Genomic DNA, 24262 nt, shown 5'->3' with positions numbered 1-24262 from the left:
ATTGGTGTAGTTTCAAGATTTTTGAAAAAAAAAACAGAAAAATTGTGTCAAATTGAAAGTTTGACAGTGTGTATCTTATCTTACATACCGGGTGTTGCATCGTCGAGCGGGACATAGGAAATCCCATGTAAATTTTAATGGGGTCAATTATTGGCTTCCCTAATTATTTTAGAGAATAATTCTATTAAGGTTTATTGAAGAGCACTAAAACCCACATTCAAAAGAATAACTTTAGATATTTTTGATTAGCCCGTTTACGAGTTATCGCCGATTTCTTTTTAAATATTTCTCCTTTCTTATGGCCCTGTATTTACTTATGAGCACCAGTCAAGGTAAAAGATAACTGTCAAATGAAGTTGTCATTTCAGAAATTTATCTATTTAGTGATTTATTATTATTATTATTAAAAACTCATACCTACATCGAAAATATTAGCCATGAATTACACTACCGAAGAAAAAGTATTAATGATTAAATGGTATTATCAAGGAAATAATTATCAAAAGGTGTCGGACATGTATGCTGCTCTGTATCCGAATAGATCGATACCTGGAAAATCTACAATCGCAAGGAATATCCAGAGATTTGAGACCAAAGATACCCTAATAAATATCTGCAGATTATAAAGAAAAATGATTCCGGAAGATCTTCCGCAAGTAGGTACTTCGGCCTCTAACATCCTGAGCAATACACTGGCCATTGTATGAGAATATCATCCGCTACATTACTAGCAAATGCAGGAGTCAACATGACAACGTTAAAAAGACACAGAGGATGGCGATCTTCAACGGTTGAGGAAGGATATATTGAAGAGTCGATCAACAATAAAATAGAAATTGCGAAAAAGATTCAAGGTGCTGTAAGTGTTAACCTCTTTAAGCTACATTTTTCGAGTCGATCTAGTACTGTTTCTTCCGATGCTTTCATGATACACCTGACCTCGATGTTTGTCCTTTTTCCATTCTAGATATACATACCTGCGCTTTTTCTGAGGTAGTCTATTTCAACCACTTGGATTTTGCGCTTCGCGTCTGCATTTATAGGCCATACCTTTGAGCCATAGCAAAGAACCGACTCCACCAATGTTCGTTCAAGTTTTTAGTTGTTGCAGACAAGTTTTGGCCCCACCAGAGGCTATTAAGACATCCAATAACTTGTTTGCTCTTCTGCATTTGTCTTTGTATTTCTTCTTTGCTCAAATCCTCGATGTTGATCGTAACAACCAGGTATTTAAATTTGTCAACAATGTCTATCTGTTGTATCTGGACATTATCATTAATTTCAAAGGACTTCAAAACTAGCGTTGGAGTTGAAAGCTAAGTATTTATTTTTTTAGACTAACTTGAAGACTTGGACGGCTTCGTAGCATCCAAGTAAGTTGGAAGCCAGTCTACTTACTTTGATGCAACTTTACAGTTATATGGCACCATCCGTGCTTGGTCCAAGTACCTTTGATCGTGTTTAGCTTGTAGATTAATCTCATTAATTAATTTAAAATTGTTTATTTTTTTTGTTATACCTGCAATTTCTCGAAAACTACACGAAACAGTAAAAAAGGAACTATACTGGTATACACGGAAAAAAATCATTTCTATATTCAAGAACAATCATACACTTAAAATTTTACACTTTCTTTAAGGATAGTATTCTTTCCACGAGTACAACAAATATTTGGAACTATTTTACTTTTACACTTGCTTTTTAATCACTTTTAGTCACTTTAAGTAATTTTGAATCTAAAAAAAAGAATAAAATGACTTATATTTTAGAAAAACTTATATTACTATCAAGTGAATAAATCCTTTAGCAACGAAGAAACTATTATTAAATGAAGTATAAATGCTTTTATATAATAATAAGTGGTATTCTTAACTTTTTTAGAACTTTTAATTGAAATCGACGCGGGAATAACACCCCATTTCCAAGAGTTACTATTCTTATATTAAGTGACCATCCCCAACAGCAACAACGCAACAGTGCATTCCTGATTCCTATCTTCATTTGGTTTCTGTTTCTCCTTTGCGACACGAGACGCGCCGCGCGCCGGGTACTTTATATAAAGTTTTTTCTCATCGTTTGTGCTTGTGATATGTTAAAATGGAGGACCTTCTTTAGGCATGGGAGATGACGGATTTGATCCCAAAATTTCAAGGTAATTTTAGCAATAACCCTACATTATTTGATTGACATTGGTTTGAGGTTAGGGGGACTCCATTTTAATATGCATTATTTCTTATACATTGGTGGTAAACTAGGTATGTACGCGTTTGGAATGATTCAATTATGTTTTAACAATTTTTATTATCGTTTCTCGTTTTCAATTAGCGATGCCGCTGTTCAATATCTACCTATATTGGGAAATTACACAGTTTTATTGTATTTTCTTATTGCGAAAAGCATATAATTTGCTAGGTGATGTTTGGCTAATCTAATTTAAAAAGTATTAACCATATTCGGGGTTATTCTGGTGATATTTCAATATTCCATACCTATTGGGAATGAAAATTAAAATTTTTAGCATGTCCCAACTCTATTATATTGTCCGGTAACATGTATGTTACTGGGCAAACCCGATTTTAGGATAAACTAGTTTTTCTTAGGACGAATATTAACCGGGATCGAAAAACTATATAATTCTTACAAAATTCGGTAACGTGTTCCCTATGCTTTCGGAGGTTCGGGTTCGATCTTGTTAGAAAGTCTTGTTTCGGTAAAATCTTTTCTTAATTTCCATTTACAATAGGTATGGAATTTTGAAATATCACCAGAATAACCCCGAATATGGTTAATACTTTTTAAATTAGATTAGTCACACATCACCTACCAAATTATATGTTTTCGTAATAAGAAAATACAATAAAACTGTGTAATTTCCCAATATAGGTAGATATTGAACAGCGGCATCGCTAATTGAAAACGAGAAACGATAATAAAAATTGTTAAAACATAATTGAATCATTCCAAACGCGTACATACCTAGTTTACCACCAGTGTATAAGATCTTGTGTCCGATTTCAATTAAAAGTTCTATCAAATAATGTAGGATTATTGCTAAACTTACCTTGAAATTTTGGGATCAAATCGTCATCTCCCATGCCTGAAGAAGGTCCTCCATTTTCACATATCACAAGCACAAACGATAACAAAAAAACTTTATAATTTTATAAACTACCTAGTCGGCGCTTCTACTAACTAGCCTAAAAGTAAGAAGAGGCTTTATTTTATAGTAGGTGATATTACACTTGAATAAAGTAATTATTACATGTACACAAAGAATTTCTATACTTAATGCAATAATTTGCTAATTTACAAATAAGTATAAGTAGTACTCGAAACAAGATTTTTCTCGAATTGTCTGCAGTGTAGTATTATCTTAATTTCAATACTAGGTAAATCTTAAATAAAAGATACATTTTCTTAGCTTCTAAGGATAAGGTTTTCTTGAAAAGAAGTACAACTAGATTTGCGGAATGGGGAAACTAGCATATCGTTGGTTCAAGATTAATAATCTTTAAGCCAGTTTAGCTTTTTTTCCGTGTAATCAGGGTAACTAATATACTTAAAATCAGTTTTAGTTTTGGCGGCTCCAAAATCATTGTAGAAACATTTTTTAGTATAAAAAACAAACTTATATTCGGATACCGCAAATTCATTCAAAATTTTCCTCATATCAACAAGTCTCTCTCTGCCAAAAGAAAAATTAATAAAGCAAACAAAAAAGGATCGCAAAAAACCGAGGAAAAAGGCAAACCAAACAAAAGAAACGTATCGGATGTCTCGTTTCCCTCAACAGGAAATAAAAATATCTTGTGTCAATAGACGAATAAGTTTAGGAAGAGGAAAGTGAGGAGGGAAGGAGGCAAGTTGATACAAAAGCCTCAGTAACGTCGTCGTCGCGTCGGCTCTCCGACCAGAATACGGAATGAACTCAAATTCGAGTTGTCTTTGAGGATCTCCGCTCATTTGTCGGTCGCTCTAATCTAATTTGTCACTGTTATTTTATTTTTTTTTTGTCTCTGGAGACTGCAATCGGAATTGACAACTTTATTATTCGATCAAAACAAGTGTTTATAATCGGAGTTACAATTAAAGTATACTTTAAACATCGCACATAAAAGTATTTTATAGCTTCGGCACGGAAATAGTTTTAGAGTAAATCTGTAGTTCTTTGGCTTATTTTCATCTATAAACTGATGCAACTGATTGTAGTATACCCATGCATACATACTGCCATTACTCGCTGACGAGTATTCGACACACATCAGAAGATAGTCACGCAAGGCGTTTTCTTTCATGAGCTTTTCTGTGACTGAAAAGTCCGATACGTGATGTTATCTGTCTACCACACTCCGGACATTCATAAATCCCATTGCTTTGTTGCCTCTTTACTTTTTGGTTGTCGCTGTTAACTGAGTTTACTATTCTTCTCCGTTCCGTTCTATTGTGAGCTGCTTCTTCCCTCTCATTATGCATGTTAATCCTTTTTAAGTTTCGTGGAAAATGTCCTTGTACCTTTCAGTTGTCAGTGTAGTGTTTCAGTGTACTATACCAAATTTTTTGGTGACACTAATAATAATTCTATATCGATCGGAAACCTACGAACATTAGAGAAATCGCTGGTATGGATGTTAATTATCAATTCATATTACAGGATTGCACCTCTCATACAACGCGGAGGCTCCATGGAGAACGACAGTTTGTATTGAAATTAAATTTTGTGAGCAAATGTAGGTTAATTTAGAGCCTTTTTTAAAGTTTTAAGAGTTCTAAAGAGTGTCTCCCAAAAAAGTTACACATGAAAATTGTTTTTTTTTCGAAACCAAACCAAACCAAACACCCTATGTATTATTGATTATCGGATTCTAGGAGAAAAATAAAGGTGAGTTTTATTAAAGAAGTATATAACTAAAATGTAAGGTTTTTGGGTATACAGGGTGGGCCGCTGAAAACTTACAATGGCTATAATTTTTAAACCAAAAAAGATATAAAAAAAATACCGTTTCTATAATATCGAGGGGGAATACATATGACGTATTTTTTGAACCACCCCGACCTACCCCTAAGGCGGCACCACTACTCACTTGAAAATCTTAAATGGCAACACCCCACTTGTGGCGCCTTTTTGGAAAGCCCATGAAAAATGCTAAACGATGATCATAAAGTTTTTAGGGTGAAATTGAAAAACTACCCTTACACGAACAATTAGGTGGACATTAATGAGAAAGGTGATTTTTTCAGCATAAGTTACAAATTGGGACCCAGCTAAATGACGCAAATGAAGTATTTTTCACACCACCCCAACCCACCCCTCGGTGGCACCCCCTCACTTCTAATCTCAAGATAGCGATACCCCACTTGTGACACTTCTTTGGAAAGCTAATTGAAATTGCTAAACGATGGTCATACAGACTTCAACTTAATTACTGGTTAGTGACAAGAAATGTAGGTGTGACAATTTGATAGAAATTTAAAATGATAATTTATTTTAATAATTGCTCAAAATGACAGCCGTTTTGTCCCATACAAAAAAACAAACGATTATCAAATTCTTCTCTCACTTTTTGGAAAGTCTCTCTCGGAATATTTCGACATGCTTCAGTTCTCCTCTGTCGCAATTCTTGCAACGAACCTGGTTTTGTCTTGTAGACTATATGGATTTAGTGTAACCCCACAAGGAAAAGTCTAAAGGAGTGAGATCAGGTGACCTTGGCGGCCACTCGATTAGACCCCTTCTGCCAATCCATTACCTTGGATAATATTTATCCAACCACCGCCTTGTGACAATAGAATAATGCGAAGGGGCTCCATCTTGCTGAAAGTGAAAGGTCTTCATTAAGAGTTATAATAAATTTCTTTGTACCAGCTCTTTTTTTCTCGCAATGGTTCATCGATACAAAAATAAATCATTCTATTGATTTTGACACGTTTTGACATTTTTGTTTTATTTTTAGGCTCTATTTTTTTCGTTCTTTTTTATGACAGTCGTTCAGCATTTTTTATACGCTTTCCAAAGAGGTGTCACAAGTGGGGTATCACTATCTTGAGGTTAGAAGTGAGGGAGTGGCACCTAGGGGTGGGTCGGGGTAGTTTGAAAAAAGCCTCATTTAGCTGTGTCCCAATTTGTAACTTATGCTGAAATTTTTCGTGTAAGGGGTAGTTTTTCAATTTCACCCTAAAAACTTTATGACCATCGTTTAGCATTTTTCATGGGCTTTCCAAAAAGGCGCCACAAGTGGGGTGTTGCCATTTAAGATTTTCAAGTGAGTAGTGGTGCCGCCGGGGTGGTTCAAAAAATACGTCGTATGTATTCCCCCTCGATATTATAGAAACGGTATTTTTTATTTTTTTGATATCTTTTTTGGTTTAGAAATTATAGCCATTATAAATTTTAAGTGACCCACCCTGTATTTAACACTGTAAAAACAAAAACCAATTTTTAAATTTCTATAAACGCTACCTAAATTTGCATTTACCCGGTATAGGCTAATTGTAGTTAAAATAACTATTGTACTTTAAATCAAATTAAAACTTGACCCAAAAAGTTATAGAGGGTGAGGTATATAGTGTCCTGTGTCTCATTAATGCTGTCAAATCTAAGAGTTGCAAAAATCTTCTTCTTCTTCTTTCTTCTTTCTTCTTTCTTCTTTCTTCTTTCTTCTTTCTTCTTTCTTCTTTCTTCTTTCTTCTTTCTTCTTTCTTCTTTCTTCTTTCTCAGCCTGGTTCCATCCAGTGTTGGATATAGGCCTCTTCTAGGTTTTTCCATGCTTCGCGATCTCTAGCCAATCTTATCCATTGTCTTCCCGCCACTGCCCTGACGTCATCGACCCATCTCTTTTTTGGTCGGCCCATACTCCTGGTTGTTTCCCTAGGTCTCCATAGGATTACTTTTTGGGGCCATCGGTCTGAATCCTGTCTTGCCACATGTCCTATCCATTGCCACTTCAGACTTGCCACTCTTTTAACGACATCTATTAATTTTGTTTTTTGACGTATGTGGGTATTCCGTATTTTTTTCTCTAATATTGACTCCCAACATGATTCTTTCCATGGCTCTTTGTGCTACTCGTATTTGTTCTGCTGTTTTTCGAGTAATTGACATAGTCTCTAAGCCATACGTAAGCACAGGTAGAATGCAGCTGTCGTAAGCTTTTTTCTTTAGGTTCATGGGCACCTTTTTATCCTTGAAAATATTGCTCATATTTCCAAATGCTACCCATGCCAAATGGATCCTGCGTTTGATCTCCGTATTTTGGTTTTCCTTGCCCAGCTTGATTTTATGACCTAAATATATATATAATGGTCTACGTTTTCAATAATAACGTTGTCAACGGTAATGTTATGGATATTGTTGCTCATTATCTTGGTCTTTTTCAAATTCATTTTAAAGCCAATTTTCTGGGATTGGTCATTTAGCTCATTTAGCATGGTGTTTAGTTCTTGAATGTCGGTGCTCAGCAAGACAATATCGTCTGCGAACCTCAGATGGCTAAGGTGTACCCCATCGATGTTTAGACCTCTATTTTCCCATTCTAATTTCTTGAAGACATTTTCCAGTGCCAGTGTAAATAACTTGGGAGAGATGGTATCTCCTTGTCTCACGCCCTTGCCGAGTAGTATTTTTTCTGTTTTGAGGTCATCATCTAATTTAACTTGGAAGGTTGCACTATCATAGATATTTTTAATAATGGAATAATATCTGGAATCAATTCTCGCGTCCTCCATTGCAGCTAGAAATGACCAGGTTTCGATGCTGTCAAAGGCTTTTTGGTAGTCTACAAAGGCCAAATGTAGAGGTATATTGTATTCTGTTGTTTTTTCAATGACTGTTTTAATTGTTTGTAGATGATCGATGGTACTAAAACCTTTTCGAAAGCCTGCCTGTTCTATTGGCTGATAGGAATCTAGTTTCTTAGACAGTCGGTTGTTGATAATCCTAGTGAAGAGCTTGTATAGATACGAGAGGAGGCTTATTGGTCTATAATTCTCTATATTTGTAAAATCTCCTTTTTTGTATAATAGCACAACTTCTGCGTTTTTCCATGCGTCCGGGAAAATTGCAAAAATCACCCTTCTTTAAATAATGTTTAAAAAATAGTTTTCTTTAACATACAGAAAGTTTGGGGCTTTTTGGTTTTACCTTACTAAGTATTTGTTCTGCAGGTAGTAATTGTTAATTTTGAACTTGATATAATGTCATTTTAACAGAACGTCAACGGTTTCTTGTAGACGTATCTGTTTTAAAAAAGTAAAGTGTTCTCGAATAGTTGAATTTAAATATTTTAAATAGTTTTTTTCTTTATTCTTTGTATTTTTTTGCTTCCGACGACGGAAAGAGATAAACTTTCCGAAACGTTAAGCATTTTTTTCTTTGTTAGGCAAATTTGTATAACTGTAAACATAACTTCTGACAAGCAGTGTCCGTTTAGGTTTAACGCAGATGTGTTTACAAAAAATAACTATTTTATTTTGTAGATTTTCTTGCAGCGCAGTGGCGAAATACCCAAAAAGGATTTTTTTGGAGAGATGTCATATTTATTTCAAACTAATAATCAAGGAAAATATTCGTGTAATTTAAGGAAATTACTGTAAACAGACCTATAAATACGAATTGTTGGTTAGGTTCAAAATGTTTTCTCTTCTTAAATAAATCTTCTTCTTAAATTCTCTTCTTATTCCCTTTTACTACTTCTAAATCTTCTTAAATGCTCTTCTTACACAAATATGCGCACATAGTGCACACACTGGTTTTTTTTTTGTTTTTAATTTATTCTCTTTCAGATACAAAATACACGGATTTTTCCAAAAAATAAAATGTACGTATTAAAAATACATATTAATGTTCATTTATAAACCAATGGAAAACACATTTTTTGAATTAGTATTTCAACTGCATATGCCATACAAAATTCCCGGCGTAACCTGTTTTACATATTTATTATTAATTTGTTTATGTTTTAAGGCCAGTTATTGTTCGAAAATAATAAACAGCCGATTGTTCTTTATGTGCGGTTATTTCATTACGTCTGGATTTATTATGCGATTTTTTCGGGCATTGTTCATCATTGCGCGTTTGATATTTCGAAACACTTGTGGAATATTGATTCCGAAAAACCGAAGAGGGTGATTCAGAAGCTGATGCTCATTATTGCCGCTTTTGTATGCTCAATGCGAATGCGTTCGACTATTTATTGTTTGTTTATTTATAGAATCGGGTCTTGAAATATGCACAAGAAAGAAATAAAACTAAAGCTCTAATAATGGGCATTTTGGATTGAACGAACATGAATATAGAATTTTAGAGAAAATCGATAATTTCATATACAAGGTGTCTCAATATTCCTTGGACATAGAAATATCTTCTGTTTTTTCTTTCTCAGGTAAGATTTCGATAGGCGATGACAGAAAAAAAGCAGATGACTTCCATACCAATCCATTTATTTAACTAAAAAAAGTTTCTAATATTTTTTAACTTAACTATGGATGGGTTTATAGGTATACCGGGTGCGTATCAAAAGTGGCTCACCCCTATAACTTTTTTATTTTTTCAGTTAAAATAACGAAATTTGGTATGTTAGTATATGACATAAATTAGGATTGATTGACGTATTCAATTGTTTTCGGTCACTTCATGTTTCACCGGAAATGACTAAAACTTTTGATTTTTAAATGGCGCTCTCGGTATTTTTTTACTTTGTTCGATAGAAAATAACACTCTGAATAGAATGACATATCATATGTCAGCTTTTGACATTTTCGCATATGGTATATTTGAAATTATAAATTGCAGTTCGTAACGAAAATTTGACTCGAAATACCAAGTGTGTGGTATCAAATTATTCGTAAAAAAATGCTTTTTCCAAATATGCTAAAGAGCCACCCGCGTTCCATTTGAAAAAATTGAGATATGATTAAAAATACGATTTGAGCATTTTCTAACTGGCCAGAACAAGACACTAAAAATATTAGACGATCAAATCAATTTTTCCAAGGCTCCTTGATTAAGAATTAGTGTTTTTAACATAGCTATTTTAGCGCTCTAGATTGAATTTTAAAATACCATTTTTTATTAAGCCAGAATGTTAAAAGTTGACATATGATATGTCATTCTATTCAGAATGTCATTTTCTATCAAATAAAGTAAAAAAATACAGAGGGTGCCATTTAAAAATCAAAAGTTGTAGTCATTTCCGCTGAAACAGGAAAGAAAGAAAGAAAGAAAGAAAGAAATTGCTTTATTGTCATAAAAAAAAATTTACAATTTTGTTGACAAAGCTTAAAAAAAAAGAATATAAAAACATACAAAACTTCACTTAACAATAGAAAAACATATACAACTAACAGCAAACATACAAAACTAAAACAATACTTCATACAATTATAGAAATTGTACATTGTCAAAAATTTATTTAATTAAATATAAATAAAATATAAACATACATGTAAATAAACAACTGTATATAATGTCAATACTAAATTTAAATGGATAGAAAACAAAATCATTTCTTAAATTTAGTGAATGTGTGTTAAATTTAGAACCCTAGATATTAATAAAAAATCGTTAAACCGCGTAAAAGGCTTTCTCCAGTAAGTATGATCTCAAGGCTCTGCGAAATGCAGGAAAGGATGAAATGGAATTAATTTCAGATGGCAGATGATTGTGCATTTTTTTTTTGCATTGTACAATATGGAACTCTTTACTAACTCAGAGTGAGGGGTTGGCAGATACATGTTATGCTCTGCGTTCCTAATTGATAGCCATGAACTGGTCTTCTAGAGAAATACTCGATACGTGCTTGCGAACTAGGCAGACGGATTCGAGGAGTATGAATAGGGAAGGAAGAGTTAATATTTTATATCTTTTAAACAAGTCCCGGCAGTGAGCACGACTGGTTAGCCTCAGCGAATATCGCACAGCTGTCTTTTGTAATTTGAAGATATTGCTCAAATTGAGTCGCACAACACGCACCCCAGAATGGAAGTGCGTATCGGAGATGCGACTCAAAAGAACATAATAGACTGTCCTAGATGTTGACAAATTAAGCACATTAGCAACTGATCTAAGTGCGAAACAGGCAGAACTTAATTTTTAGCTAAAGCATCGATGTGCAAATCCCATTTTAAATAGTTGTCCACAACAAGGCCTAAAAATTTCACAGAATCAACGACGTCAATGGTGGTATTATCAAGTTGAAAAGGTAGCAACGTACTTTTATATGATAAGACTTTAGTTTTAGAGACGTTGAGACACAGATAATTAGAATCGCACCATGTTTTTATGTTGATTAAGTCACTGGAAATGGTTTTATGAAGTGCCGTGGTGTCCGGGCTGCTCCATGTGAAACAAGTATCATCCGCGAAGAGACAGATTTTACCACTGATGTCCAGACTAGCAATATCGTTGATAAACAACAGAAACAAAATAGGACCTAGCACTGAGCCCTGAGGTACTCCGCATTCTATTGGCTTGCAAGAAGACACAGTCTTATCAACCCTCACACGCTGGTTTCTGTTGTTAAGGTGGGACTTAAACCATTCAAGAGGCGTTCCCCTGATACCATAGTACTGCAATTTGTTAGTTAGGATGTTATGATTAACACAATCGAAAGCTTTCGAGAAATCACAGAAAATTGTTGCTGTAACGAGACGGTTGTTCAGACTGGAGTATACATTATAAAACAGCGAAAACATAGCGTCATTTGTACATTTGTTACTCAAGAACCCAAACTGAAAGGGGGTGAGTATTTTGTATTTTAGAAGAAATGATACAAGCCTCTTTTTAACCAGTCTCTCCATGATCTTCGATACGTCAATCAATCCCAAATTATGTCATATACTAACATACCAAATCTCGTTTTTTTAACTGAAAAAATAAAAAAGTTATAGGGGATGAGCCACTTTTGAGACGCACCCGGTATAAATCCGCCATGGGGGCGTCATCTCTTGTTAATTTAACCAGTATTATTGGTTTAGTTCAAAAATGACAGATCATATTTCAATATTATTGGTTTGACGGAACGATGAATAACAAACGGACGCCGCACAGAGGGCCAGAAATACCCTTTAATATTGAATAAGTCCAAAATATTTTTATTAACATATCTGATAACTTAACACTTGCATAAACTTAGTAGACTTTGATCCATAAAAAAACAAAATAATTATTTCGATTGATCGTCATGGAGACGTCAAATAACGCGTCATTTTACGACAGGTTTGCCTTTCGCATTTGAAAAAAAGTTTGTCTTTAAAAAGTTTCAATTTCGATATTTTTTCTGTGGGAAATTATAAGCAATCAAATTTTTGTGATGGATGTAGGTGAAAGAGGTAAGTGTAGTCTGCTTTAACATATTTTATTTTGTTAGTAAATCTTACAACAAAAGGCACTTTAAAGGAAGACTCCTGAATTGGTAAAAATATGCCTCAAATCGAAAAGTTCAAATTTGCCACAGACTTTTTTTAAAATGAGGAAATATCATATTTTTGAAACTTATATTTTTGGAATATATAACAACTATATTTTATTTTGATAAAAAAAAATTCTGCCCCAAAGTGCCCCCCATTGAAAAATGAGCGTTTTTATTTGCTATGCATTTGTTACGAAAAGGTCAATACGCTTATTTTTATAGTATTGTGAGTCGTTTTTTCGGGTTATTATTATCTAAAATAATAATAATAATGCCGTGAAAGCCTACATTTATTATACAGGGTGGAACTTTTAACTGGAATAAATTCTGTATTACAAAATACTATTCATCTCGTAAGAAATTAAAAAAAATACGGGTCAATTTTTTTTCAATTTGCCACATTTTTTTCATGTCCAAATGACACTCACCCCCCATTTGGGGGTAAAAACAACCCCCAACTTTTTCTTTTTAATGTAAATGCCTTGTGGTAGCCGAAATCTAAAATTTACGTAACGAAATCTGAAAATTTGGAAGATAACACAAGAAAATAGACAAATAATCCCAGAAATAATACAGAATGTCGGAAATGAGTTTCATTTTAGATTAAGGTTCTGTCAGGAAAAAAATAGTGAACATTTTCAACAATTTTTTGCAATAAATAATATTTTTTTTACGAGTTTAATAAAATACAAAAGTAAATAGTGGGTCATATTCCTTTTTTTGTGCCCTTTCCAACGAGCTACCACAAAACATACGTTTACATTTGAAAAAAAGAAAGTTGGGAAGAATGTAGACATGAAAAAAATGTGGCAAATCGAAAAAAAATTGACCTTATTTTTTTATTTCTTTACCAAATAAACGCTGTTCTTAATATATAATTTTGATGGAGTTCTAATAGTTCTGATGGGTTTTTGCATTTTTAGAACTTGAATCCCATACGATTCAGTTAAGACAAATATTTGAAAAAGGCATAGAGAGGATCAAAATCAAAGAGACATTAAACTCTATTTTATGTATGAAGTGCATGAAGCAAAACAAGGCAAGAGTAATGCAATATTCTCGTCTTTATTCCCTTGATTTTCGAAGGAAATGGCTGGCTGCAAAAAGGACCAAGAGTAGATTTTTAGACTGGAACAAAACATGGCTTGACAGGGTCATAAATTTTGCTTGTGTTAAAACAAAAACTACTGGAAGACCCAAATCTGAGTTTCAAAATCTCAGTTACTCTGGAAAATTCCGAAGAACGGAACAGTTACGAAAAACGGAAACAAGCGAGCTGATTTTTGCTACTGAATTAAGATTAAGGTCTGATGGAAGACCAGAAGCTGCTAAATTATTATCTCGATCTCGTACTGTTTTATCTCCGAACCAAGAAATAAAAAAAAATAATCAAACTACTTCCAAAAACGCACAATCTCCATTAAGTTCAGATCAAGCTTTAGCGTTATTTCTTGACGCTAAACTTACTAAGCGATCATACCAACTTCTAAGAAATAACGCTAAAGAAAACAATTTCGACATCTACCCCAGTTACAACAAAATAAGAGAGGCAAAGCAGTTATGTTATCCGGAGAATATTTCTGCGCAGGAACATTCTGTGGTGTTACCTTTACAATCGCTACTAGATCATACAACTTGTAGGCTTTTGTCGACTTTGGATCTAGAAAACCAACATTTTGAAAACTTAAATTTTACTTTAATTACTAAGTGGGGAATGGACGGAAGTAGTGGACAAAACGAATATAAACAAGCATTTGAAGGCAATTATAGTGACAGTAATTTGCTGCTTACATGTCTGGTTCCTTTACAGTTAAATACCACAAACGGTCAAAGCGCAAAAATTTATGTCTGGCAGAACCCCCACCCTGCATCTACGGTTTATTGCCGACCTCTAAAAATGCAGTTTTTGAAAGAAACTATCGAAATTTCAAAAAAGGAGAAAAGTCATATGGACCAAGAAATTTTAAATTTATCACCGACTAATTTTAGATTAAAAAATAATTCGGTTATTTTGGTAAAACATGAACTATACATGTCAATGGTAGATAATAAAATGATTAACTCAATAACAGGTACATCATCCCAAAAGTGTTATTTGTGCGGTGCTTCACCCATTGAGATGAACGATATTGATGCAGTTCTGAAAAGAACTGTAGATAAGAACCATCTTTCCTTCGGAATTACATCCCTACATGCATGGATTCGATCATTCGAATGTATTTTGAAAATCAGTTATCGATTACAGATACAAAAGTGGCAAGCACGAGGTGATGATAAAAATGTCATTAAGCAAGAAAAAAATAGGATCCAAGCAGCCTTTCGATCTCGTTTGGGGATTATTGTGGATCAAACAAAACAGGGAGCAGGGACGACTAATGATGGCAACACAGCCAGGACATTTTTTCAAAACTATAAAGTGTCCGCTGAAATAACCAATATTGACGAAAATCTAATATATCGCATTTATGTGATTTTGCAAGTCATTGCTAGTGGCTTTGATATTAAAATTAGAGAATTTAAATATTACTGCATTGCTACAGGAAGACTTTTTCTGCATCTATATCCATGGTATAGAATTCCTGCTTCACTACATAAAATTTTTATTCACAGTGCAGAAATAATCAAGTCTGTTCCTGTGCCTATTGGGCAACTGTCAGAGGAAGCCCAAGAGGCCAGAAATAAAGAGTACAGAAGGGCTAGAGAACAAAACTCTCGAAAATGCAATAGAGTATCAACAAATAGAGATGTTTTTAATTATTTGCTTGTTACTTCCGATCCAAAAATTACTTCACTAAGAAAGCATAGTACACCAAAAAAGAAAATATTTTGCCCAGAAGCACTTAATATGTTCAAGTCATTTAAAACTACTTCTTCTAACCACAGCAGCGATGATGATTCGGATTAGCTTAGTAGTTTTGTAAGATTCGAAATAATTATTGTTATACTTTTTGTTCCTGTAGGTATTTATTATATTTGTTGTGTTTGTTACTTTATAAAAAAGTTTATTTTGTTTACTTTAAATTTGTTATTAAATTCAATATTGTTTCACAAAAATGGTTGGTGTTTCTTAAAGAATGGCATTTTTACATTTAGAAAAGTAATAGTCTTAAAGTTTTGGCAAATGACTTTGACATTAATACATAGTATTAGATCGAAAATTAAAATAAACTAAAATAAAAATATGTCAAAAAGTACCAGTTGACATATTATTGTACTAAAAATGTAATTTTTTATCAAACTGGTAAAGAAAGTTTGGGTGTGCCATTTAAAAAACGAAAGTTAGGGTCACTTCCGGTCAAACCGGAAGTGATGTAAAACAATTGAACACGCAGAAAAATCCCGATTTTTCTCTTATATACGCTCCCCAAATATTATTTGTTTACGTCAAAAACAAAAATGTTATAGGGGCGAGCCACGTTTGAGGTACACCCGGTATTATATTCAGTTCCTACTATACCCTATATAATTATGTTTCTACTTGTCCAATTTAGATATTTTTCACATTTTAATCAATATTAGCTTTTGTATCACGTTCAAGACCAATTTCTACGCGAACAATAATTTTTCAATAAAATAAGGCTACGCTGGCCCACTGTGCGCCGATGCGTATGAACTCGACTTAAGATTTTTGAGAGCTGTCAAACTCTTGCCATATTATCAGTTATAATTTTGTGTCAAATTATGTCAAATAGAAATGATAAATATTTTGCAATTTGGACTGTGTTATTACGTGGGTTAATTCGTGTTTTTTTTTAAATTAAGTGGAGGAAAACTCGAGGGAAAATTAAGTGTTGACCCAGACCATACTTTACAGTTAATATTCGGTGCCCAGAGACCGCCAGAGACAGTTTGCCAGAGATAGCTAGATAGCCAGATTTGCCAGAGACTATAACCAAAGAGTTGTATTAGCCACAAATAAAGTTTGTATACCATCTCGTATATGGTACCAAAAACTGGAGTATCTGTAAAATCGCAGCACACGATAGGTAAATAATAAATTTTAGTACTGCAGAGAGATAATGTCAAAAGATACTGGTTTACAAAAATTAAAGTTAATTAACCAACTTTTAAGGTATAAAATTCAATAAGTAAGTGTTATTATTAATAAAATATTTTATTTTATTTATTCCTGGGCAAAATTGTTATTTTTTTAGTTTTATATAAGTTATATTGATAAACAATGTAACAATAAATGCAGTAAGTTGCTTGAGCTTGAAGCACGGCTTGAAAGCCAGGAAATCTTTTATATATATTTTTTTTTGGTGTATGGTGTTTTTTTAAATACACCCTTGCTGTATTAACACATACCGTAATTGTTTTTAATAAAATAACTCGATTAGATTTTTTCAATTTTATACAGCTTTTTTCACAATATTTTGAAGTAATCACTTGTCACTCAAATTTTAAATATATTAATTTTCTGCTATGCCTTCCAATTGTACCAACTTATTCCTTTGTAAAATAAAATAAACTACCCCCACACCTACATAAATTTTGAGTATAAATATTTTCCAACTCCACCGACGACAAATTTTCTTTCCGGAGAGTGGTACTTTTTTTGGTACTATTATAGTTTATCATAGAAAAAACGGATTTTTACATTCATAAAGTATAATGGAGAATATAAGGTGGATAAACTAATAAATTTCTCTGTCGCAAGTTAAACGGTTTTCCAACCAAACCCGATCAATAAACCAGATAACAAGTTACAAAAGTGCGATTGGAAGAAAACAAAGAAATCAGTCGGAGGTACAGTCGTTTAATAAATATTTGCCCTAGAGTACCGGTACCTACTGTAATTGTGGTAGCACATCCGGTCGGCGCAGATCGCGAGAGATGTTCGATGCTGCTCACAGCAAAATATTTTTCGTATTGCCTAGATATAAATTGTATTTATTATCTGGTATATAACGCTGGGAGGGATTTGGCGATGGGTTGGCTTTATGGGAAAATGTCCGGTGTAGATGCACTTTGTTATTACCATGTGATTTAGATTCGGTGTTTATCGAATAAAAGTAATATACTGGTCTAACAATGAAATATTGCAGCATGTTTTTTAAACCATGCTACCTTTTTCAATAATAGCTTTTTCTATTTTTATCATTATTAAATTGTTTCGGGAGTGTTGAATATCCGGGAAAGTTGAGTTATTGAATGTTATTGCACCCAACAATGCCTTAATTACGCTTTCCTTTACGCGGTAACATTTCTTCGGCACTTTTATTAACATTTGAAATTGTCGCAACACAACACGACGCGACGCACACTGGTCGAAATCGCTACTTTACAGTGCAAATATTAGGAAATCCTAAAGATGCGTAGTTGGCTGTGACCTATGAAATGCGACAAAGGAATGTCTAAAGATGGCGCAGGTGGCATATTTTTTTTGCGGAGAGCTGTCTTCGTAGGTAAAATAGCTGTCTTGTTGTATTTTAAATAATTAGATAACAGGTAGTAATTGTATGAAGTCATACACGAAAAATTGAAATAATATTTAATCATTAATAATAGACTGGTCAATCTAGTAACGTCTGCAAACGTGAATCAACGTGTTTGTGATTTATGTTGTTTTGCTGGGAATTTGTCATGAGTTAGGACCAAATTTTGGTGAGCAAAGCAATTTTTGTCTATTATTTTCAACAAGAATAAACTGGTGATTAAAACAAAAATTATATTTCTTTTCTTCAGGTTTCAATCAGGTAAACCATACCTTGTCCGGTCGTGTTCGATACAATTTTTTTTTAAACTCAAGATTTAGAAGGCTCTTTGGTAAGACATATTCTATATAATTAACTGCTACTAGGTGCACGGTTCGTAAGTAACAATACATGATGTTTCTAATACATAAGTCGTTGACAATAACCTTCAAAAATGAATCCGTGTTAGCGATTCTCAGAAGGGAGCTTTATGAAGTTTGGCGACGGAAAAGTGGTCTTAAATAAAAAATTCGACGGTCCTTTCATATGCTATTCGCCGACTTAAGGAAAAAGCATGAAGACAAAGAGACAACAACCAAAAGGTAAAGAATTTGACTACAGCATATAGTAGTGAAGCGCACAGCAAATAGTTTCACTAGGAAACTGCAAAAAATTGTGGGAAAGAGTCTTATAGGGAATTCTAAGTCGATTCAAAACAAATAATTCAGATTGGTTAAATGACAACATAGTTTTTAATCCAGATGAACAAACCAAATTTTGTTAATCTAGTATTCTCTTTCTGTTATCTCTAGGTTTCTTCATATCAATTATATTTGTAAGAGAAAAACTGTATTAATTTTTACCCATTGTGTCTCACTTACTTATACGTGGGGTCAAACATTATCAAAATAAATAAAAACGGGAATAACTGAAATAAAATTTAATTGGGAATGGGGACAAAAAGCACATCATTTTAAAAATCTGATCGAGTACTTTAGCCTTCCAGATTATGTTCCTAAACAGCCTGTCATGTCATTTTTATTTCTACAGTATGTCACCATTTTTTTTGGATAATAGGAAGTACGATTTTAGAATTGTAAAGTACTTTTCTCTGAGACCTCGTCAAAATGATGTGCATCTTGCACCTCTTTTCATTTAATATTCTCAAGGTAACATTCCTTCCTCCTTTTCGCAAAGGGGTTGAAACATGAAGGCTAACATTTTAGCATAAACTAGGTGTGAACTCTATCGTCTATACTGAATGAAATTTGTTTTTATGGAAAGGAACCGCTACCTGTACTGAATGAAGTTTAACATCTAGCGAATAGATGGCGCCAGCAATATTAAAATTTGGAATTTTATAAAAAGAAAAATAAAACGCTACAACTATTGGAATTATATGTACATTTTCTTGGCAGTCGCTGGCATTCATTGGCAATCTTCCGGCAGTCTCCTATAATAATTACACGGCAGTCTCCATAATAATTACAGTTTTCTTCGCACCACTCATTGGCAGTTGCTTGGCAAAAAATTTTTGGCACTACATGTATATTTTTTGCCACAAGTGAGACACCTCTCGGTTACATCAGACAAACCTCGTACTTGAGTATTTTATAGTTTCAATAACTGTAGTAGAAAAAATAAAATACAATACTTAAATATTATGACAAAGTTACGATTTCAATATTATTTTAATGCGATCATGAAAATTTTTGATTTCTGCCGTAGAGTGCGCTGCGGTCGGAATTTGTTGAAATCAATTGAAATGCACCAAGCCTACAATATTTCATTAGATTTAATTATTTACTTTAATTACAAATTTACATAAAACCGATAAAAACATTCTAGTGGTATAGAAGAGTTTTTTACTTAAGTATTTTCAGTTCAAATTTATATAATAATTAATCTTTAACTGATCTTTAAAGTTAAAACCTTAGTTCATTCCTTTTTTGTTTGATATAATTAGTAATAGGGAAAAGGTAGATTAAAATATAGAACGATATTGAAATATATTATAGAAAATACTTGAATCAAAATGTAAATATACAGAAAACATATAGAGAAAAAATGACATGAACTGTCAAATTGGTTGTACCAAGCATTCCAGGGGCACGATTCTGTAAACATATTTCCTGTCTAGTGACTCATCAATCGTATACAAATAACATAGGCTAGGCAAGACATTTCTTGCTTCCGCAGCTTACAGAATCTCACTGGCAGATCATTCGGTCAGTCATCCCTACCACCAAAATTAAAATTGTCGAAAAAACTTTTAATTCAGTTCGCTATTAGATTGTATTAAATAAGATAAACAACAATAGGTATAAATTTCAATTTATACCTTTTTTCGATTTGACGTTTTCATATTTGTAATGGTTAATTAAAATAATATTTTTTAAATTTTAAAAATTTGTTAATTTTAAAGGAGTTTAAACTAAAAAAATAAATATTTGAAATTTGAAACTACAACGAAAATTATATCTGCATTTTTTCTATCTCCCTTTTATAGCTATGTTTTGAATTGTATTTGAACTAAATAAAAATATTCTTTGTCAACGAACGTTTTTGAATTTTACAGCAGAAATATGAAATTAAATATATTTTTTATCTGTCAGAGAACCACAATACGCCTAAAAGCTCAAGTCTATTTTTACAATGTCCTGCTTGAAATAACAGGCTATATATTGTGTTTAACATCATAAATTTAATAAAAATAAAATATAAAATACTGGAACGTGCATACATATACCTATACACACGAACACATTTTGTTATAATAGACAAAACATATCGTGCTACGCAAAATTTTGAAGCCAATGTTGCCTATTTTAATATTTTTGCTAGAGTTTAGGACACTTTTGTACAATTTATATCTATATAAGTCTATATTAATATATAAAATCCTTAAGTCACTCACTGATTAATCACGATCCTGCTAAAACCATGTAACAGTCCAAATTTAGCTTTAACTAGGTTTAAAAATATATACCAATTTTTCTTACAAGTTAGATCAAACTCTTATTTATGCTGATAAATAAATTTATTGCATTTAATTTTTATAAACAAATATTCATTACAGCTATATTTCATTATCTTTCTTACTCTCCTTTGCTTAATTTATTTTGCTTTCCATGCCATATCTCAAGTCAGTAATCAATCAGTAATCTAAAATATAATTAAAATTTATTATCTAATGCTAATATAATCAAATTCACCAAAATATTACCTTTAATTTCTGGACTTGTTTATGTTTCTGAATGTTAGCCTATTTGCCGTAATTTCTAGTAGTTCTGCGGTACTGCTTGCCCTTGTATTATCTTAGAAGATTTCCTATCAAGTGTGGATTGTCTCTAAAATATTATTTGATCCTATATTTCATTATAGAGCTCAAAATGAAGTTATTTACCTGCATATTTTTGAAATTTATCATTTGTTTATTTTCTGCAAATTGTAGGGTTAACAATTATTATTAATAATGTCATTTATATTTGAATTGCTCAGATCAGTTGAGATGCGTGAATTCGGCGCACACACGCTGTTGTCAGGTTGGGCAGTACTTCCTTTAGGTTCTGATGTTTGTATTTTCTGATAATTATTGATTGCATAATCGACATCCTTTCCGTAATATTGTGTATGCATCGTCACCGGCATAAGGTTTGGTATGTTTGTGTTTGAATGGTTATTGGAATTTACTTTTAATTCTAAGTAATGTTTATTTTGGCAATGTTTCTAAATTCCCAGAATATTAAATTGCAACTTTGCAGTATAATCAAATTTCTTCAAATCTGATCGAGGTAGGTTTCCCATTTTTCCCTTCAGCTTCAAAGCAGGTGTTTTAGTCAGTGTAATTTGTTGGAATTTTCCTGTTTTACCCGTTTGTTGGGGATAATCACTGACTAGAACTATAAGGGATACTTTTGCTGTTTGAGTTGTACCTTACCTTTTAAAAGTATCTCTGAGCCGTTTTTATACGGGATTTTAATCTGCTCGTGGCTGGTAAGTTTTTTTTGATCGCCATTTTGTCTAGTGTGATTTGTACTATTCAAATTATTTCTTAACAGGGAAAGCCTTTTGATTTATTTCTTTGTCATCGTCGATTTTCTTGGGAAGAGGAACTTAAAACCACCACCTGTTCCAGTAATTTCTGCTTTCTGAATCCAGCAATTTGAACATCCATCTATTAGAAAAAAAACTAGATTTTTTGTGAAGCCCAGCAAGGTAACTTTTTATGATATTTTTTATATTTCTACAGTTGAAACGTGTTTTGATTATTTAATTAATTATAGCTGTGTTTCTTTTGTTTCAATCTATCCCTTCTAGGTAACTTTCTTTTTATTTCGTAAACCTAATACCGCTCTCGGTTTTAGGGCTTTTTTTTTTGGACCAGGCTTTTAAGACCAGGATTTTTCCACCAGGCTTTGAGACCAAGGGCTTTTTTGGACCAGGATTTTTCTTTTATACGAAGATTTTTCTACGAAGCATTTTTCTGGCTTGCTTTTCCTGACAGACTTTTTCCAGTACGTCTCTCTGGAAGTGGTATCCTTCTGAAGCACTGAGCTTGGCAACTATGTCGCTGGATCAGGTTTGAAGCAGAAACAAGTAAACGTTTACTGAAATTTTATCTTCCCCTATTATTTGTTTTCCCTTTTCTTACTTACCTTTTTTTTTTATCTTATATTGATTCAAGGTTCCAGAGTTCAAGGTACATACATACGGTTCAGTTTTCAATTTTTAATTAAATTTAGTATATACAACGTCATCAAATTTGGTTCATTTTTTTTTAATTTAATATCATTATACAATACTCGATTAATTTATCTCAGTGTTTCATTCATCCCTTAACTTTTTTATCTTTCTAATATTTTTTTTTTAATTTTAATAACAAGTCTTGTTAGATTCCAAGAATATCTTGGGGGTTTTCTGGCTTATCTGTGCAAAGCCAGTAGCGCTTAAAACCCACCCCATCTCTTCGGCAGAGCTAGGGCCTATTTGCACGCTCACTCCACAGTTTAATAAGACGTTTTTTTTTTATTTATTTTTTTTTGGTTCTCTATAAATTTTTAATTTCATAATTTTTCTTGTCAATTTAATAATTTTAAAATTTAACAATTTAACATTTTTTTTTTAAATCAATTTCCTTCAGAGGAAACGCGTGGCAACCACTCAACGTAAGAAGCTCAATTTGGGCATACAGGTTGATTCTAGGGTGTAGAGGTTCGATAAGAAGGGATTTTTCGAAATTCCACATCCAAGGGGGTGAAACCACCCCTCAAATATTACAATTTTTATTTTTTTATTAAAAAAACGGTCAAGTTTCCGAAAAAATGCTTAAACACGTATATTTTATTTTGTTTTTTTACATATTTTAAGATTTTTTAAAAATGTGTACACGGTATTTTGAAAAACCTGGTTATTGATTAATCACGATCCTGCTTAAAGCGCTTGACGTAAAAAGCTGTCTTTTGGAAAACGGATTGACTTTAGGGTGTAGAGGTTCGATATGAAGGGATTTTTCGAAACTCGAATTCTAAGGGGGTGAAACCACCCCTCAAATATCAGAATATTTTTTTTTAATTTTTTTTTCGGAAAAACTCTTAAACACGTATATTTTATTTTGTTGTTTTATTTTAAGATTTTTTAAAAATTTATACAGGGTGTTTCATAAAATATGAGCATTGAGTAATCACGATTCTGCTTAAACTGCTTGACGTTTAAAGCTGATTTTTGGCAAACGGATTGACTGTGGGGTATAGAGGTTCGATAAGGAGGGGTTTCTCGAATCTCAAATTTCAAGAGGGTGAAAACCCCTTCAAATATTACAATATTTGTTATTTAAAAAACGGTTAGTCTTTCGGGAAAACGCTTGGACACGCATAATTTAGTTTGTTTTTTTTACATATTTTGGAATTTTTTAAAAAATCATACAGGGTGTTCCAAAAAGTTGGGTAATTAATTAACCACGATTCTGCTTAAATTGCTTGACGTAAAAAGCTCATTTTTGGCAAACGGATTTTTTGAAAGTCAAATTCCAACGAGATGAAACTACCCCTCAAATATTACCAAGTTATATAATAATATCGCCATTGTTTTTTCTCATGCTGACATAAATGTGAGAAAATTTTATGGCAAACTTTTTATCATCACCATTACAAATGATTGATTCGACGCGAACGAAGTCGCGGGTACACGCTAGTATTTTATATACAGGGTCTAGTGAAGTTGATTTTTGTTACTTTTGATTACTCGTTACTAATCGTTACTCGATTACTAAATAATAATTTCAAATATTCGTTACTTTGATTACTATGATTACTTTTTACTGATTTTGGTACTGCTATCAATTTTGTCAACTGCTGTCAACCTTTGTGTGTAAAGTTAGTACTTCAAAGTTAAGTTCACTTATATAAAATTCCACCCCCTTAGGGGATGGGATGAATTTTA

At 32.8% G+C, this 24262-nt stretch overlaps 1 protein-coding gene across 1 annotated transcript; it reads left to right on the top strand.

The window, feature by feature from the left end:
- Nucleotides 1–12039: 12039 nt before the first annotated feature.
- On the top strand, nucleotides 12040–15999 carry LOC115879346. Its single transcript, XM_030896122.1, has 2 exons — nucleotides 12040–12324; nucleotides 13328–15999. Exons 1-2 carry the CDS (start codon nucleotides 12306–12308, stop codon nucleotides 15307–15309), a joined length of 2001 nt encoding a protein of 666 aa, XP_030751982.1. The 5' UTR covers nucleotides 12040–12305; the 3' UTR covers nucleotides 15310–15999.
- The last annotated feature ends 8263 nt before the right edge of the window (nucleotides 16000–24262 follow it).

This window comes from Sitophilus oryzae, unplaced genomic scaffold (assembly GCF_002938485.1).
Source record: "Sitophilus oryzae breed Bouriz unplaced genomic scaffold, Soryzae_2.0 scaffold_1576_pilon_pilon, whole genome shotgun sequence".
Lineage (NCBI taxonomy): Eukaryota > Metazoa > Arthropoda > Insecta > Coleoptera > Curculionidae > Sitophilus > Sitophilus oryzae.
Note: the sequence above shows the minus strand (reverse complement) of the source record. Positions and strands in the feature narration are given on the sequence as shown.